This window comes from Ranitomeya variabilis, chromosome 8, assembly GCF_051348905.1.
Source record: "Ranitomeya variabilis isolate aRanVar5 chromosome 8, aRanVar5.hap1, whole genome shotgun sequence".
Lineage (NCBI taxonomy): Eukaryota > Metazoa > Chordata > Amphibia > Anura > Dendrobatidae > Ranitomeya > Ranitomeya variabilis.
Window position 1 is genome coordinate 31,262,345 of NC_135239.1, and position 18,289 is coordinate 31,280,633.

Consider the following 18,289-nt stretch of genomic DNA (forward strand, 5'->3'; position numbering starts at 1 on the left):
CGAAATGGAGGATACCGCCAGGATGGAGGGAGAGAGTCAGGCACACGTAAGTCCCCTAAAGAGGGCAACTACTAATCCTTACCTCCCGGTGATAGATACAACCTTCTAAAACGGGGCTGCTTCTGTTGTTATAGGTAGCCCCCGCCACCGTGGCTAAGAAGGGGAGATGTAAGAAGTGTCCTATATGCTCCGTTAAATTAAAAGAGACATGGCAGAAACCCCTGTGTGAACCCTGCACTAACCGCATTTTGGGTGAAGAGCAGGCCTCTCTCATGTCTAACATGAGGGCTATTATCAGAGAGGAGGTACAGGCGTCAGTCTCTGGCTTAATGACTCCTCAACCCTCACAGCCGGATAATAGGAAGAGAACGAGAGATTCGGACTCTTCGTCTGAAGGAGCATTGTCCAATTCAGATCTGGAGGAAGATTAGTTTAGAGACCCTCCAGAGAGGGGGAAAAAAGTACTTATTTTCTTCTATGGACACGGATGAGCTGCTAGGTGCAGTGAGACGCACCATGCAAATTGAAGAGCCGCCAACTACTTGTTCAATACAAGATGAGATGTTTGGCGGGTTACGAGCTCAGACTTCAAAAGTCTTTCCTGTAAACGCTCATATTCGTGGGATGATTCTAGAAGAGTGGGAGGAGGCGGAGAAACATCTAATTATTCCAAAAGACTTTAAACTTCGTCTCCCGTTTGATCCAGCGGAAGTCAAAGATTGGGAGGATGTTCCCAAAATAGACATCCCTCTAGCTAGAGTTTCCAAGAGAACTGCAATACCCTTTGAGGACTCATCTAACCTGAAGGAGGCTATGGATAGGAAAGCGGACAGTCTCTTAAAAAGAGCCTGGGAGAGCTCAGCAGCTGTAATGCGTGCAAACAGCGGCGACCTCAGTAGCACGGTCTATGCACTTATGGGTAGATGACCTGGCAGATCAACTTTCATCTAAAACCCCTAGGGAAACTATAATGAAATCCCTTCCCCTTCTTAAAATGGGAACAGATTTTCTAGCAGACGCATCGGCAGAATCAGTAAGATTTACGGCCAGAAGTCAATCCCTGTCAAATGCGGCCAGAAGAGCTATCTGGCTCAAAAACTGGTCAGGGGACGTACATTCCAAAAATAAGCTTTGCGCCATCCCGTTTTCAGGTGGAAGGGTATTCGGACCAGTGCTAGATGACATCTTAGAGAAAGCGTCAGATGACAAATAGGGGTTCCCAGAGGAGAAACGCTAGAAGTTTCAGCCCTTTCGTAGGTCACGTTTTAATCAGAGAACTGACTATAGAGGGAAAGGGAAACAAGGGAGGTGGAGTTACCCGAAAGGTGGAGAAGCTAGAACCAAAAGTAAAAAGTCCACCTTTTCAGGTTCAGCATCGGGTTACCACAGAAAATGACGCCACCAGAGTAGGGGGGCGTTTAACCAGGTTTTTGGGGGGCTGGCAAAAGATCACTACAAGTCCATGGGTGTTACAACTAATTGCTCAGGGTTACAGAATAGAATTTTCTTTCCCTCCCCCACAAAAATTCCTGATCTCCAGCTCCCATCTCGTCTCGACATCTCCCATGTGGGTAGATATTCAGGACTTGCTGAAAACAGCTGCGATTGTCCCAGTACCTCCCCAAGAAATAGGACAAGGGTTTTATTGAAGCCTATTTTCCATAATAAAACCCTCGGGAGAGTCAAGAACTATTATAAATCTCAAACACCTAAATTCTTGGGTAGTGTACAAACGATTCAAAATGGAATAAAAAAAATCTACGATTCCCCTCCTGGACAAGGGGGTGGTGATGTGCACCTTTAGATTTAAAGAGTGCGTATTACCACGTTCCTATTTGCCTAAACCACCAAAAATATCTGAGGTTCGCAGTAGAAAAAGAAGGCAAGGTCCTTCATTACCAGTTTCGCTGTCTTCCGTTTGGTCTAGCTTCGGCCCCAAGAGTCTTTACGAAGATTATGATAGAGGTGATAGCCTACCTAAGAAATCGAGATATCATAGTCATTCCGTATCTGGACGACTTTTTAGTGGTAGCAGACATGGTAAATCAACTCAGGACCGACTGTCAGTTTTTAATTTCCACACTGCAGAATTTGGGGTGGATCATAAACTGGGCAAAATCCGATCTAGTACCCAAACAGAGGATAAAATTCCTCGGAGTCATACTAGACTCAAGCGTGAGAATGTCTTTTCTGCCGGAAGAAAAACTGTGTGGCATAATAAACAAGATTCATCATTTCACAAAGAGCAGAGTTTCCATCAGAGAAGCCATGAAGATCCTGGGGCTGATGACGGCCTGCATACCTTGTGTAAATTGGAGTCAATTTCACTCCCGACTGCTTCAGCAGGCGATTCTCTCATCCTGGGACAGAAGACAAGGATCCTTGGACAAAGTGATACAGCTACCAAGCCAGGTGAAGACCTCATTACGTTGGTGGACAGATCCCAAAAATCTCAGGCAAGGAGTGGCCTGGAATCATGTTCCCGAAGTCATAATTACCACGGACGCAAGTCAACAAGGCTGGGGAGGTCACATCCAGGGAAGGTATTACCAGGGTCAGTGGACCCAGGAAAACAGCACGCGATCCTCAAATTTCAGAGAACTGCTCGCAGTCTGGAAGGTTCTATCTTCAGCACAAGCCTTGGTGAAGAACAAACACGTAAAAGTACTCTCGGACAACACAACAGCAGTTGCTTTCCTTCGACATCAGGGTGGTCCAAGACACATGGCTCTGCAGCAGTTGGCAGAACGAATCTTCAGGTGGGCAGAAGGGACGGTACTCTCGATCTCAGCAGTTCACTTGGAGGGTTCCAGAAACCAAGTGGCGGATTTCCTGAGCAGGAGGACGGTTCTATCAACGGAATGGGAGCTAAACGATGAGGTTTTCGAAGACTTATGTCATCATTGGGGGTACCCGGAGGTAGACCTCTTTGCACCCAGACAGAATGCAAAGGTCAGCGTCTTTTATTCACTGAACCCTCAGGAGAACCCGGCTGGAGTCGATGCCTTCTCCCAATCATGGAACAGAGGTCTGTTGTATGCGTTCCCTCCGCTTGCACTAATACCAAGGACTCTCAGAAAAATTGCAGAAGACAGAGCCAAAGTCCTGCTTGTAGTACCATTCTGGCCGAAGAGGAGTTGGTTTCCCTTGCTGAAAAAAATGTCAAAGGAGAAACCAGTTATTCTTCCACAAAGAACAGATCTACTCTTTCAAGGTCCCATTCTCCACCGAAATCCAGAGACCCTTTGTTTGTCGGCCTGGATCCTGAGCGGCAAGTCCTAAGAGCAAAGGGTCTATCAGATGAGGTGATTTCTACATTAAAAGCAAGCAGGAAGCCAGTAACCTCTTCAATCTATTCCAAAATTTGGAAAAAATTCTGCAGCTACTGTGGAGAAACGACAGTCGATACTGACCGCCCTAATGTACCTAAAATCCTTGATTTTTTTACAGGCAGGGTTTAAAGCAGGTCTTAGACCCAGTACTTTAAGGGTACAAGTAGCGGCCCTTAGTGTTTTTTATGACTGTACTTTATCAGCCCACCCCTGGATAAGTCGATTTTCCAGGGCAGTTGCAAGACTAAAACCATTAATAAGGAAAACTGTCCCACCATGGGACTTAAATTTGGTTCTTAATGAATTATGTAAAATTCAGTTTGACTTGAGGGATAATCTAGACATAGGCTGTTTTTTAGGGACAATTTACCTTTCTTGTAGCCATTACTTCGGCAAAGAGACTGGGGGAGCTTCAGGCCCTCTCTATTCAGGATCCTTATTTGCAGGTCTTTCATGACAGATTGGTTTTGAGACTGGACCCAGCTTTCCTCCCGAAAGTGGTCTCGGATTCAAATATTACGGTAACCAGGAGGTCGTATTCCTTTTTTCAGTCACCCAGAAATCAAAAAGAGTCTCTTTACCATAACCTGGACGTTAGAGAATCGGTTCTTAAATACCTAGAGGTTACAGCACCCTGGAGGGTAGATAATAATCTTTTTGTTCAGTTTAGAGGCCCAAATAAGGGTAGGAAGGTGTCTAAATCCACAATCGCGAGATGGATTAGATCTACAATAATTTCGGCTTATAAAGCCCGGGGGAGGGATCCACCGGGATATATCAAAGCACATTCGTCTAGGTCAATGGCAGCCTCATGGGCAGAAAAAGGGGGGGCTTCAGCAGATCAAATTTGTAACGCCGCTTCCTGGTCGAATCTTAGTACATTCTCCAAACATTACAAACTAGACGTAATGTCAACACAATTAAGTTTTGGCAGGAGGGTACTCCAGGCAGTATTCCCACCCTAGGAAGTAGTCTGCTTTGGTATTTCTCCATGGTGCTGTCAGGTGGATGACCTGGAAAACGGTAATTAGTCTTACCGGTAATAGTATTTCCAGGAATCCATCCTGACAGCACTGCTAGTTTCCCTTCCCATGCTGATTTACTAAGAACTGATGTGACGTAAACATTTGTATCTTGTTTGTGTTTAAATAAAATATTCTTTTTGGCATCCATCCAGATGTGGTACTTTGAAAATCACTGACGATTGGTAAGGGGAGGGTCCTTTTATACTCGTGGTTTCCTGTCCCACTGTGGATAAGAAGACAACCTCCATGGTGCTGTCAGGATGGATTCCTGGAAATACTATTACCGGTAAGACTAATTACCGTTTTCAAGCTGGTGTTATAAAGTATTCTAATTTACTGAGATAATGACTTTTGGGTTTTCATTGGCTGTAAGCCATAATCATCAACATTAACAGAAATAAACACGTGAAATAGATCACTCTGTAATAACTCTATATAATATGAGTTTCACTTTTTGTATTGAAGAACTGAAATAAACTTTTTGATGATATTCTAATTTGGTGAGAAGCTCCTGTAAATACATCTGGGAATCTTGATGACATTTCAATGGCATCGGATATTGGAATAGGGCACAATGTTTGCTTAGAACACTGAAAATGTGGTCGTAATTTATGCCTTTGATTTCAGTAATAATTGTGATTCTTCTAGCTTAGCACTGTCATGACATCTTGTGGTCACATTTTTTACCTTTTTAAATCAACATTATATCTATCAAGGCGGCGATGCAGTAGGTTTCATGAAATTGCTAGATGAAATACACGACAAGAATTGGGTGTATATTTTATTTTCTGTTATCTAAAGACCCCGAACAATAATGCCGGCTGTTGAATTTGCCTTCCATAGCACTTAATGTGTCCGATTCTGCAGAATTCCCTCTTTTGTAAAAACTAATGACTCTCGACTAGAGTAATGTTTTCCTGTGACTCCAAAACCATTTTGCTTAATGAGGTACTAAGTCTTTATAATTAGACCCAGAAGGGAGCAAAGACCTGCCCAAACGAACAATCATTATTTAGGTAATTTATAGTAATGCGGAGAAAAGAAGGGGGAAATTAAAAAAAAAAAAAAGAAGAAATTCTAAATTCTTCCTAAGAAAACGACTATTTCCTTCTAGCCACACTCCCTAGCATCCAATTACGCTATTAAGACAGCGTTTTGTTGCTAAGGACATTAATTGAAATATAAATTAATTTGTGCGGGACCGCCTAATTAAGTTGATATGTGATGATCGTGTCAGGATGGCCTGTGCGGTTAATTTTTATCTATATATTTATTTATTTTACCAGCGCTTGTTACATTTCGCCCGCGAGTTCATTTCGATGGAAGATTCCCCTCCTTTGTGGTTATAACTATTTAATAAACATGTCAAATGCACTTTTTCTTTTTTTTTTTTGCTATTTCTTTGCGTTTTCAGCACCAACCTGACTCTTGATGTTGAGGATTACTTAAGTCTGAAGTTTACAGAGCAATTAAACACTCTCGCGGGAGACCCAATACGCCGAGACTGTCAGGGAACGTAAATTAGTAATTCATTTTTATTTATTTATTTATTTTTTTTTTTCCCCCTACGGCCTAAGAGCTAACAGTAAAATTCTTGAGATCATCAACTATTTGGGTTTCTTTGGGACTCGTGTCATATGTTACATCCTATTGTAATTACGCTACAATATTCCTCATCAGAGAAATAGCTGGGAACGATGCAAATTCAATTAGATCATTTTAATTACGGTAGTTCTCAGGTCACAGATTGATCTTCACACTAAACATGACTTGCCCCGATCGTGCCGGAGAGGCTGCTGTTGCAATTTGCTATATTTAATGCACTTCGTGCTATATTTGTTTCCGTATTTGGCAAAAATATTTGTGTATATTGGCCCAGAATATTAACTCTAAAGCCAAATTCAGACGTGCGTGAAACGCAGTCTGAGTATGGGAAATGATGCATGGACTGGCTGCGTATTTTCCAACCCAACCGCAACTGCCTAATATATGACCATCAGGGTGTCAACTTAGAGACAGGAGACCCCCGGCCTGTCCATGCATCATTTTCCGGATTCGGACCTTGTTTAAGGAGTCGTAAGTAACTAATGAGTACGACAGTTCGTGTGGGAACACTTGAGTTACTCGATAGAACCGGCACCAAATTTTGCCCAAACTTTTACCTTTTTGCATCGCAAAGGGGAAATCTGCAGTTAAAAGCTACATCGATGGTCATTTTATGCTCCCAAAAGAGTATTTGTAAACTCTCATTGTGTTGTACTGTGTATATTTTGGTTCCCTCAAAGGGGTTGTCCGGCCTTATGGCTGAAGTCTGCCATCATTCTATGTGAGGGTTCTCTGGCACCGGGAGTGGACTATCATGGGTGTGAAGTTTGCATACTCCCGGCCACATTCTGACTAGACATATCCGGCCTCACTCAATTCGCTTGCGTTGAGCAAGACTGAACACGTCTAGTCGTCATGTAACCGCATATATACAAATCGCATACTTGTGGTCATGTACCCGTTAGTGCCCATCCTGGAGAGGATTCACAAGGATTCGCAGAGAAGATCTACAAAGTGACTGCAGACTTTTATCCCAAGGTCTGTCAACCCCTTCAAGGCCCACATACATATTAGACTAACAATGGCCAAAACCGACAATGAGCTGCTTCAGATGACAGTCTTTTGTGTATGGAGCCCCCCAGCAGATGATGTTGGGGGAGCTATGGATCAATCATGCCTGATTTCATACCGGTACTTTTTTCTCCCTGAGATAAGCTGCAGCCAGAGATGTCTGACAACTGCGCTCTGATCGAGAATGCGAGTGTTCAGCCGAGCGAGCACTCCTATGTATGGGAGATTGGGGCTAGATACAGTAGCTGCCGACTGAATGAACAGCCGAACTATCTGACATACTCCTACTCTAAAGTGTATATAGGGGCTTTATCCTTAGGATATAAATGAACGTGCTGAAGACTTTGTGCATGCTGCAGAAACGACCCCATTCCGGAACAAAGAGTTCTCCATGTCCTATTCAGATGAATGGAAAAGTCGCAGAAACTTCTGCAACAAATCTGTCTATGATTTACACACTATAAAACAAAATTAATCTCGTATACGTCCCTAAATATATTGAAGGTCCTGTTATACGTTAGTAAAAGTTCACCTAAAACATTGATTTCGGGCAGATGACTCCAATCTCGAACCGAACGTGCTTGTGTGTGGAGGAGCCAAGAGAGAGAACTTAGCCAACTTGGTCCACTGTCAGCTATCAAAAGTATATAGGTAGCTTTAGGGCAGCTCTTTAAGTTTTTTGGCCACCTGGCAAGATAAGCAGTGGTGAAAAGACAATGCTAATATCTATGGCGGTTTAGGATAATTGAGAAGTAATGGTGAAAATGCCAGTGGTCTACCACAGTATAGATGTTAATACGAACATCCCTAATGGTTTAAGATGTAAAAAGGTTAAAGTACCAACTATTCACCTATTGCTACAGCGGTGGGGACTTGGGTCTTCTTATTTTGCTATGGCATCAAGACTGCAACCAGGAGGAGATGAATGGAGCATCTGGTTGCACGTGAGGAGAGAAGGATTCGACCTGTTGACTCTCACCCACCAATTTATTTGCTCTATGAATGGTTAATCCGCTGCCAGAGGAGTCCAGCAGTGGCTGTCTGGTACAGAGAGCCAAGCCAAGTGTTCTTTAGTAATACTAGAGTCAGGAAAAAGGCTCCTGCATGACCGGCCACTCTATTTGTTTAACTCTTCTTGACCACAGTCCCAGGGCTAGGGGAGAATTTGGGCCAAAATTTAATTGGTGAGTGTCTCAGAAACTGCTATGTCTAATTGTCAACTATTTGTCACGGAGATACCGCGACAGAGAGGGGCCAGAAGATCGCAGCCTTTGGTTTCACGTACTCCTGCACTGGTTAGAAGTACTTCACAATCTTAAGAAGTGCAGGTTTTATTCTTGCTGGCAGTGCAAGGGTTAATCTGTTGAGTTGAAGCTCCTAGAGCTATCCTATCTGGATTGTTTCAGCTGTTTAATTTTGCCCTCTCCTCTCTGCTATATATGCTCGCCTCTGCCACGTAGGAATTGCTAGTGTTAGTTCTTACTGCCTGGTTCGGAGTTGGAGGTGTAGTTCGTGGTTGGAGTTGGCTTTTGGAGATTTATTCAGGAGATTGTTGCTTGGACTTTTGTTTGCGTGCACGATGGTTCAGCAGATCCGTCAGCCAGCAGGTATCTCTTCCGAGTCTCCCATGCTTTGCAAAATGCTCCTGTCTGTAACGAATGGAAACAGAGGCACAGAAGTTGAAGTTCACATTTGTTTTTATTTATTTTTAACGTGGAACCTCGGGACCATGGTCTGGGGGGGGCTCCGAAGGGGGTGTGACTATTTGAGCCCCAGACACCCTTGGTAAGTCCCCTCGAACAGGGTCAGAATGGAATGCCTGGGGGACATGGGTACTACCTCTAGTTAGACCCCGAACTCGTAGCTGCTGTCCCAGTGGGACAAACGGATAAGCAGGGATAGCGGGAGACGTGGAGCTAGCCAGGTGATACCGGGTGGATGGGTAGAAGCTTGTTCCAGTAGTACTGGCGTTGTCCGGAGATGAGGATGGCAGATTGGCGGGACGAGACGGATCTGGCGTAGACTGAGCGAACTTCGTCCAAGATAGCCGGGTAACCGGTAGCTGATGATCTGTGGAGACAGAGAGTATAAGCAGAGCAATGGCAGAGAGCTTCAGAAGCACATGCTGACAGGAACCGGAAGAAGCAACATTGGATACTTGTTGCTTCGGCGCCCTCCCTATGGTGGAGGAGCTAGAAATAGCAATGAACAACACACCATTGGCCAGAAGCATCCTTTGAAAAAATACGCGCTGTCTCTTTAAGAGACCGGGAGTGAGCTCGCTCGTGACCTAAGCACTCTGCCTGAGAACCTGCTGTCAGGGTGCCAGGAGGCAGGAGAGGAAAGGGAAGCAGAGGTTGCATCCTGACAGCGTGGAGCTGACACAGAGCGGGAGTCCCGACGAGGACCCCGAAAAGGTACAGAAACCGAACCGGGTGTAACACTGTCTTCTCTGAGAGAGCCTCTGCCAGATGTCTCTAGTGGCGGCTTACTTAAAAAAAGAACAAAAGAATTGGCAGGCTTTGTCCGTGGTTAGTCTAATGTGCATGAGGCCTTTAACTTGGTGAATAAGTTAGACTAACTTTATACGTTGTACATAGACTGCACACAGTATAACCTGGGAAAGCTAATTGAATCTTATCCTTGGGGTATGTGTACTTGATGTCGGTATAACCTGCTGAGATTTTCCTAGGCAAAGCCACTTCCGGAGAGAACCCATGCTCTTTTTTTCCCCAAAGTGGCCTCACTGATGATTTTGACGTTATTTTTGCGACAGCTCTGCGATCGACTTCTTTTGTTTTCTTAGTTAAAATTTAAAATGTCTCAAGAGTGTCTTGTCCCCCTGGAAAACCTTGAGTTAGATGGTGACATTGGGTAATAAATCGCAGGTCTTTTTTAGAGATTGTGATTTATGTTCCATATTAAATGAACAGTATTTAGTTTGCTGTCATGCTGAAGAAGGTAACAACCCTTTCGATGCTGGTCAGAAACGTGCAGCTCCATTTCAGCTGCTTCTGATCTGGTCATTACCTCTTTCTATAAAAACTGGCCACACTGTCCCAGCCGGTGAAAGATTTGTCTTCCTGTGCTGTGTGCTAAAGTGGTTGGAGTACAGTTGTTGTAGTACTGTTCTGTGATTTGCTGTTTTACGTGTGTGTTTATCTCCTGGTCCCTGTTCCCATTTAGTTTATTCCTCCCTGTCCCTATCCTCCCTATTGTTGGTTAGTACTTTTGTTTGATAGAGGTTTTCTGTTATCCCTGTTTTGTCTTTTTATGTTTACCTTACCTTTCTGTCTGTCTCATGGGGTGGGGGAGGGGACAATCAGGGTTTAACAGGAGCATAGTAAGGTCGGTGACTCTGGCATCCCAAGTTTCAAGAGTACCCCCGGGACAGAGATAGTTAGAGTCCTAGTTCCAGGGACAGTTTGAGGCCCCCTTCCTTACCAAAGACCGTCAAAGCGACTGCCTGAAAATGAACATGCTGTGTCTTTTAACCGCTTCATGGTTTCTTAAAGAGGCTAAAAGAAGGAATAAAAGACTGAACATATGCGCAGCAATGTCGTGTATACATTGCGGTGCATTATTCGTATTCTTTGCAGCACTTTTTCAGGCGGATTCCAGGTAAGTACCCTTGTGCACTTTGTTTTTCTGATACAAATCCCCTGCATAATTATAGATGTAAAAGATTAAAGATTGTAGGCAGAAAGCTCCTACTCTCTCTGTTGTGGGTGTTTTTGAGCTCTGTATCAGAAATACTGCAGAGTATGGACCAGAAAGTCAACTGGATATTACAAGGTGAACGTTCATTAACTAAAGACATGACGAGAGATGAAAGATGAATGATTTTTTGTTATGTTAAATGGTGTTCAAAGTCTCTTCACATGCATTTATTGTCATTTTTGTGCAAATGCACAGAGGTGAATATTAGCCGGAGATGTGGAGACGTGACGCTGTGTGGGTGAGTGTCAGAACAGACAGTCCTATCGTTACATCACAGCGTCTGCCACTCATAGTCACTAAACTAATCAATCACCGCACAGCAGAACTTTCATTGCCGAAACTTTAATGTGACACTCAAAAGTTTCATGCAGCATTGGGAAATCTGGATCTCCCACAACATAAAAAAGTTCTTACACAGAATCTGCCAGGAGTTTGCTATGCAATGTGACCACAGCATGATGTAGGGACAGAGATCCTGATTCCAGTGATGTATCACTTAGTTTACTGAGTTTTGCAGTTGTGACAGTTTTCTCTGCTGCAGATCTCTGAATGCTGAGCCCTGTATGACCCCTCCCCCAACACTGATTGGACGCTTAACTGTGTGTACTGTATATTGAGAGAAAGCTGTCAATCAGCGGAGGGGATGTGGTTGGACCAAGAGGGACGAGACACCTAGTCCTGTATTGGATGATCTCCTGCTGATAAAACACTGAAATTCTAAAATCGCTGAAATTCCAGCACCAGCAAAGAGCACTTCTTCCTCTCTGTGTTGATGTTCTGAATGAATTGGCTGTCTGGCTCAGTTTATTAGCTAAATGTGTCTGCATTAGCTATGATGGAGAAGGGGGCTGGCTGGCACGGTTTATTAGCTAAACTGTCCGTGTCTGCATTAGCTATGATAGAAAAGGGTGCTGGCTGGCGCAGTTTATTTGCTTATCCAGTCCAATGCAGAGACAGTGAAGGCAGCTGACATGGCTAATGAACTGAGCCTGTCTGCCAGTCCCCTCATCATGTTACCAACACAGAGAAGAGGTAGCGTTCTCCGCCGGTGTCGGACAGTCATCACTTACAGAGCAGAAGCTCCACTTCTAGAACTCCATGATGGGGTCTAAATTCCAGCCAGGGGTGGAGGTTAGAAAGCTAAAGTATATTATGAAATTGAATTTATTTAAATTTCAAAACCACTCAAGAAAAATGTCAAATGTTTTTGACGATCTCTTTTAATCTCTGCCGCTTCGTCAGTATTATGCCTGGCACAGTGATGCCTCTGGGTACTTGCTCTACATAGCAATGCAACCCTGAATCAAAGAAGGTACCTGTGCGGCAAAAACAGGAAAAGCTGGTTGTATAGGGCATTGGCTGGAGTTACTTACTATTTATTTTCAGATTTGGTGTGGTAAAGCAAGTGTTTAACCAGCAAAGCAATATCAAATGTATGGGCTGTCAGACAGGTGCATAACGGTTGCGTCGCAGAAGGTGCTACCACGACCAGGCCCGTGCAAGATGAGGGTCCGCCGATGCCAAGTTTCACCTTGATGTGCTTCCTCTGATGCACATTCAGCTGAAATGTATTCCAGCGCAGAGACCCACCGGCTCCCTGCACTGCAATCCACACGCATGGCAGCGACATCATGACCTGTCCGTGCCGGCATTCCGAAGTCAGCAGCCGACTTCTGCGCTGGCTACAGAGCACGACGCTGCACGTCATGGGAGCAGGGGAAGGTACAAATAATAATTTATTTTTAAAATGTTCTGGTGAAGTATGGAAGGGTGACAGGATAGAGGAGATTGTACCAGGCTGGGGGCATTATTACTGGAATTGGGCAGGATGGTGGACATCATTCCTGGAAGGGGCTGTGGATTGGGGACATTATTCCAGGAAGGGGCCGAGGATTGGGGAGATTATTACAGAAATGAGCCAGGACAGTGAACATTATTACATGAGGGTAGAACTCGGATGTCTTTGTAGGATATAGAACACTACAAGGGCGCGTACATCTGACTAATGTGTAGGTGGGGGCCCAGTCCAACTTTTGCACCAGGGTCCATAAGACTCTAGTTACGTCACTGAGTTCAGATATCTTTTTAGTGCCCTTTGGTGTTCTTTAATATGTCCAACCCCAGCGGTCACACATGCTCAGTAGCTCTTGTACTTTTTAATGATTCCAATTGCTAATTTCTGTTCCATTTTGACATAATCCAATCTAGAAATGTAATTCTAGGAGCATTCTAGAGGGTGGGACTAAAACTCCTTTATTTGGCTACTAATAGGTGCATTATTATTTATGCAGATTCCTTATTTTATAAATAAAAGTAGATACACATCATTAAATATATCCTTTATTTCTTTTATATCCTTTATTTAATCGTAAACAAATATACCAACAAAACCAGTGTGAACATGGGCCAATTCCACAGAATTCCACAGAATATTGGCGAAGAAACTATTACAGCTTTGGATGTTGGATCTATGTAGACTTGGAATGTTCTCTGTTACTAGTGGAAGTCTTGCGGGTTTTGGCTGACCCTCCTGCTCGCTGTGGACATGTCCCAGAAGCCGCTGACATCTTCTCTCTGCTGAAAAAGAAAAAGTCAAAGTGGTAAAACAGTGCTACATAGTGACCTGTGTTTAAGGGTGGGAAATGCCACGATTTGTTAATGTTTTCCAATGGCGATTTTGGCTGTACGATTTGAACTGGTAAAGCCCCCAGATTTAGGGCTCATTCACAAGTCACTAATTCACGGATAGCACCCGTACCATTGACAGTCTATGGGGCGGTTCACATACTTGTGATTTTGCTTTTTTGTGGACCGAGTGGTCTGTGCAAAATCACAAGACACATGCCTGAAATTTATCCTAGTGTTGGATCAAACTCCGCAATGAATGTCTATGGGACAGCACTCGGATGACATCCCATATATATTACTCATCTCAACATAGAAATTGCAACATCAAAAAAGAAAAGTTGTGGAATTGTGAAAATCAAAGGATGGATAGACGTTAATGATATGCAAATGATGAAAAAGTGGAAACAATATTTTCATAGCTCATATGAAGACAAGTCTGGAGATGCTGCAGACCATGGTAGCACATTTAGCCACACAGGCTCCCGGGACACTTTGGAGAAACGCATGTTCCACTGGTTCCATCACCAAATCATTATAACACTGAGCTGTTTGTGTATCATCCGTCTACCGTACATCATGACACCATAATCCTAGGAGTAGGACCAGTGTGAGCTTCCTGTGTGATGGCCTAAACATGCCACCATAATCTGCAGCATCTCCAGACTTGTCTCCCATCAAACACCTCTATAACGTCATTGGTCGTCAATCACACAGGAAGCTGCCAGCAGCGGATCTTGATGATTTTTGTGCCCATTCAGTATGCTAGAACATTCCTCGGATAACCAGTACTAATCTCATTGATAGCAGCCAAGGCTGTAAGTACGGTGATATCTACATGTGGCGCTCGTACTCGATACTCAATAAATTGAGATGTTTTGATCATTTTGTTTCCATTTTTTCATCATTTGCAGATCATTAACATGTCTATCCTTCCTATGATTTCCATCATTCCAAGACTTTTTTGCTTCTTGGTGTTGCAATTTCAACATTGAGGAGTGTGTGTATAAAAGTTTTAGGCTGTGTGCACACATAGCAGATTTTTTGCAGTTTTTCACTATAAAAACGCTATAAAACCGCGAAAAAAACGCTACCATTAAGCATCCTATTTAATAGAATGCAATCTGCATTTTTTGTGCACATGCTGCATTTTTTTTCCTGAGCGGAATCGCATTCCAGAAAAAAACGCAGCATGTTCATTAAATTTGCGGAATCGCGGGGATTCCGCACACCTAGGAATGCATTGATCTGCTTACTTCCCACACGGGGCTGTGCACACCATGCGGGAAGTAGGCAGATCATGTGCGGTTGGTACCCAGGGTGGAGGAGAGGAGACTCTCCTCCACGGACTGGGCACCATATAATTGTTAAAAAAAAAGAATTAAAATAAAAAATCATGATATACTCCCCTTCGATGGCCCCCGGAGTCCTCCCGCCTCTCAGCGGTGCACGCGGCCGCTTCCGTTCCTATAGATGGTGTGTGTGAAGGACCTGCGATGACGTCGCGGTCACATGATCATCGAAGGTCCTGCACACACACCATCTATAGGAACGGAAGCCGCTGAGGAGATCGGCTGTTTGCGGAAGGTGAGTATAACCAGTTTTTTTATTTTTTTTATTATTTTTAACATTCTATCTTTTACTATTGATGCGGCATAGGCTGCATCAATAGTAAAAAGTTGGTCACACTTGTCAAACACTATGTTTGACAAGTGTGACCAACCTGTCAATCAGTTTTCCAAGCGATGCTAGAGATCACTTGGAAAACGCTAGCATTCTACAAGCGAATTATGCTTGCAAAACGCTAGTTTTCTGCGGGAATATGCATGCCAATTCCGCATGCGATATACCCGCGGCAGGAGTTGCGGAATTGCCGCTGAAATTTCCGCGACAATTCTGCAACATGTGCACTTAGCCTAAAAGTTTTCTCTTTTTCGTCGGAGCCCCACTAATGGATAGGTGACAACTTTAAATGTTGTTTGAGGTTTTTTAGCTTTTTTTTAGGCATTCATCAGATCTACAATCAGGGTCTAATGTATAATAATACTGAACCGATAATAATGCTTTAATAATAATATTTTACATACAGAATTAATATAACGCCACACAACTTTACACCAGAACTATAATTATTTCTACCGTTGACATTTAAGAAATAATACAAATAACATATTTTTTTTCCCAACGGAAATGGACAAATTACAATAAGTGAATATTATTTTCCCAGTCCGCCGTTCTATAAACACCTCCCACACACATTTCCTGATTACAGCTAACCTAATAGTGTCCTTCTTAACTTTCCCTCTCCCGCTGATCCTATTTATACTGGTCCCTTTTCAGACAGAAATCTAATAACGTCGGTGATTTTACAAAGCGAGATTGTAAAACCGTAATGTGTGTTTATGCCAATGCTGTGCACGAACAAAGTCGCTTCCGGTGGTAGCACACCAAAGCCAACACACCGCCGAGACAGCGCCGGGCGGCTCTTGTGCTTTCCCTAATATAATGTAGCGCCGCTGCTAACTGTAGATTCTGATTACTAACTACTCGACAGGGTAATTGTAGCAAAATGATATTTTTGTAAGCACTCCACGGGAGACCAGCCAAGGTGTACGGGCGCTGCACATTCCATAATAGACACTTTGAGCTAAACCTGTATTTTTCGGTTAGATAAAAATGCTCTATATTAATGACAGTCACACCGAGTCTTCTATAGATGTATAACGGGCAAGTGTGGGTGGAAGATGACATATAATAATTATGGAAGGGTTGACACGGGGAGTCATATCCCCTCCTTCATATATAATTAGCCTATAATCTGAAATGACTCCTATTAATGGATGTTATGTCTGGGAAAATCACTTTATAGAACACGTCGTTCCATTTTTTTTCTTTTAAAAATGCAATCTACTTTTACTATATAAATATATTTCCTATACAATTTTATATATATATATATATATATATATATATATATATATATATATATATATAAAATTATTATATTATATATGTAATTATGTGTGTGTATGTATATATATATATATATATATATATATATATATATATATATATATATATATATATATATATACGCGTGTGTGTATATGTATATGTATATATATATATATATATATATATATATATATATATATATATATATATATATATATATATATATATATATATATATATATATATATATATATATATATATATATATACTAGCTGTACTACCCGGCTTCGCCCGGGTTAATGACTGCTGTTAGCAAAATAGAATGTGTTAACAAAAATTTATTCTGCACACAAAAACCACAAAACAAATAGATAGAAATGTAATTATTAAAAGGCAAAAACTAAGCAAATAGAAGCATTTCACAACATATATTAGCTTTGTTATACTGAGAATGTCTTTGTTGCCTATATTAACCAATCAGAGCTCAGGTTAATTAACTGTAGCAAAATAGAAGCTGAGCTGTGATTGGTTGCTATTGGCAGCCTGATAAATCCCCAGCCAACAGGAAGCCCTCCCCCCTGGCAGTATATATTAGCTCACACATACACATAATAGACAGGTCATGTGACTGACAGCTGCCGTATTTCCTATATGGTACATTTGTTGCTCTTGTAGTTTGCTTATTAATCAGATTTTTATTTTTGAAGGACAATACCAGACTTGTGTGTGTTTTAGGGCGAGTTTTATGTGTCAAGTTGTGTGTGTTGAGTTGCGTGTGGCGACATGCATGTAGCGACTTTTGTGAGATGAGTTTTGTGTGGCGACATGCGTGTAGCAACATTTTGTGTGTTGAGTTGCATGTGACAGGTTAGTGTAGCAAGTTGTGTGCAGCAAGATTTGTGCATGGCGAGTTTTGCGCGTGGCGAGTTTTATGTGTGGTGCATTTTGAGTATGTGCAAGTTTTGTGTGAGGCAACTTTTGCATGTGGTGCAACTTTTGTACATGTGGCAATTTTTCTGTGTGTGCAAGTTTTGCATGAGGTGAGTTTTCCATGAGGTGAGTTTTGCACGTGTGGCGAGTTTTGCGTGAGCCTAGTTTTGCATATGGCGAGTTTTGCATGTAGCGAGTTTTGAGTGGTGACTTTTGTGTTTCGACTTTTATGTGGCGAGGTTGGTGTGTGTGTGTGGTGAAATGTGTGCTGAGGGTGGTATATGTGTTCAAGCACGTGGTAGTGTGTGGCGCATTTTGTGTTTGTGTTCATATCCCCGTGTGTGGTGAGTATCCCATGTCGGGGCCCCACCTTAGCAACTGTACGGTATATACTCTTTGTCGCCATCGCTCTCATTCTTTAAGTCCTCATTCACATCTGGCAGCTGTCAATTTTCCTCCAACACTTTTCCCTTCACTTTTTCCCCATTATGTAGATAGGAGCAAAATTGTTTGGTGAATTGGAACGCGCGGGGTTAAAATTTCACCTCACAACATAGCCTATGACGCTCTCGGGGTCCAGACGTGTGACTGTGCAAAATTTTGTGGCTGTAGCTGCGACGGTACAGATGCCAATCCCGGACATACACACATACATACATACACACATTCAGCTTTATATATTAGATATACCTGTATGTAATCTCCTGTATATAGTATATACCTGTGTGTCATCTCACCTATATATAGTATATATCTGTGTGTCATCTCCTGTATATAGTATATACCTGTATGTCATCTCCTCCTATACATAGCATATACCTGTGTCATCTCCTCCTGTATATACTATATACCTGTAGGTAATCTGCTCCTGTATATAGTATATACCTGTGTGTCATCTCCTCCTGTATATAGTATATACCTGTATGTCATCTCCTCCTGTATGTAGTATGTACCTGTATGTCATCTCCTCCTCTATATAGTATATACCTGTGTGTCATCTCTCCTGTATATAGTATATATCTGTGTGTCATCTCCTCCTGTATATAGTATATACCTGTGTGTCATCTCCCCTGTAAATAGTATAT

The 18,289-nt window shown here is 42.6% G+C and overlaps 1 protein-coding gene and 1 long non-coding RNA gene across 3 annotated transcripts in view; one reads left to right on the plus strand and one right to left on the minus strand.

The window, feature by feature from the left end:
- LOC143788041 (uncharacterized) overlaps nt 1-18,289 on the plus strand; it is a 120,705-nt gene that overhangs the window by 7,625 nt on the left and 94,791 nt on the right. The window lies entirely within an intron of this gene.
- The window catches only part of AGBL4 (AGBL carboxypeptidase 4), a 1,613,281-nt gene continuing 1,608,018 nt past the window's right edge, over nt 13,027-18,289 (minus strand). For both annotated transcript variants that reach the window (XM_077277379.1, XM_077277378.1), the window contains one exon: nt 13,027-13,270. In XM_077277379.1, coding sequence (XP_077133494.1) covers nt 13,162-13,270 — 109 coding nt within the window. In that variant the 3' untranslated portion in view covers nt 13,027-13,161. The remainder of the gene's footprint in view (nt 13,271-18,289) is intronic.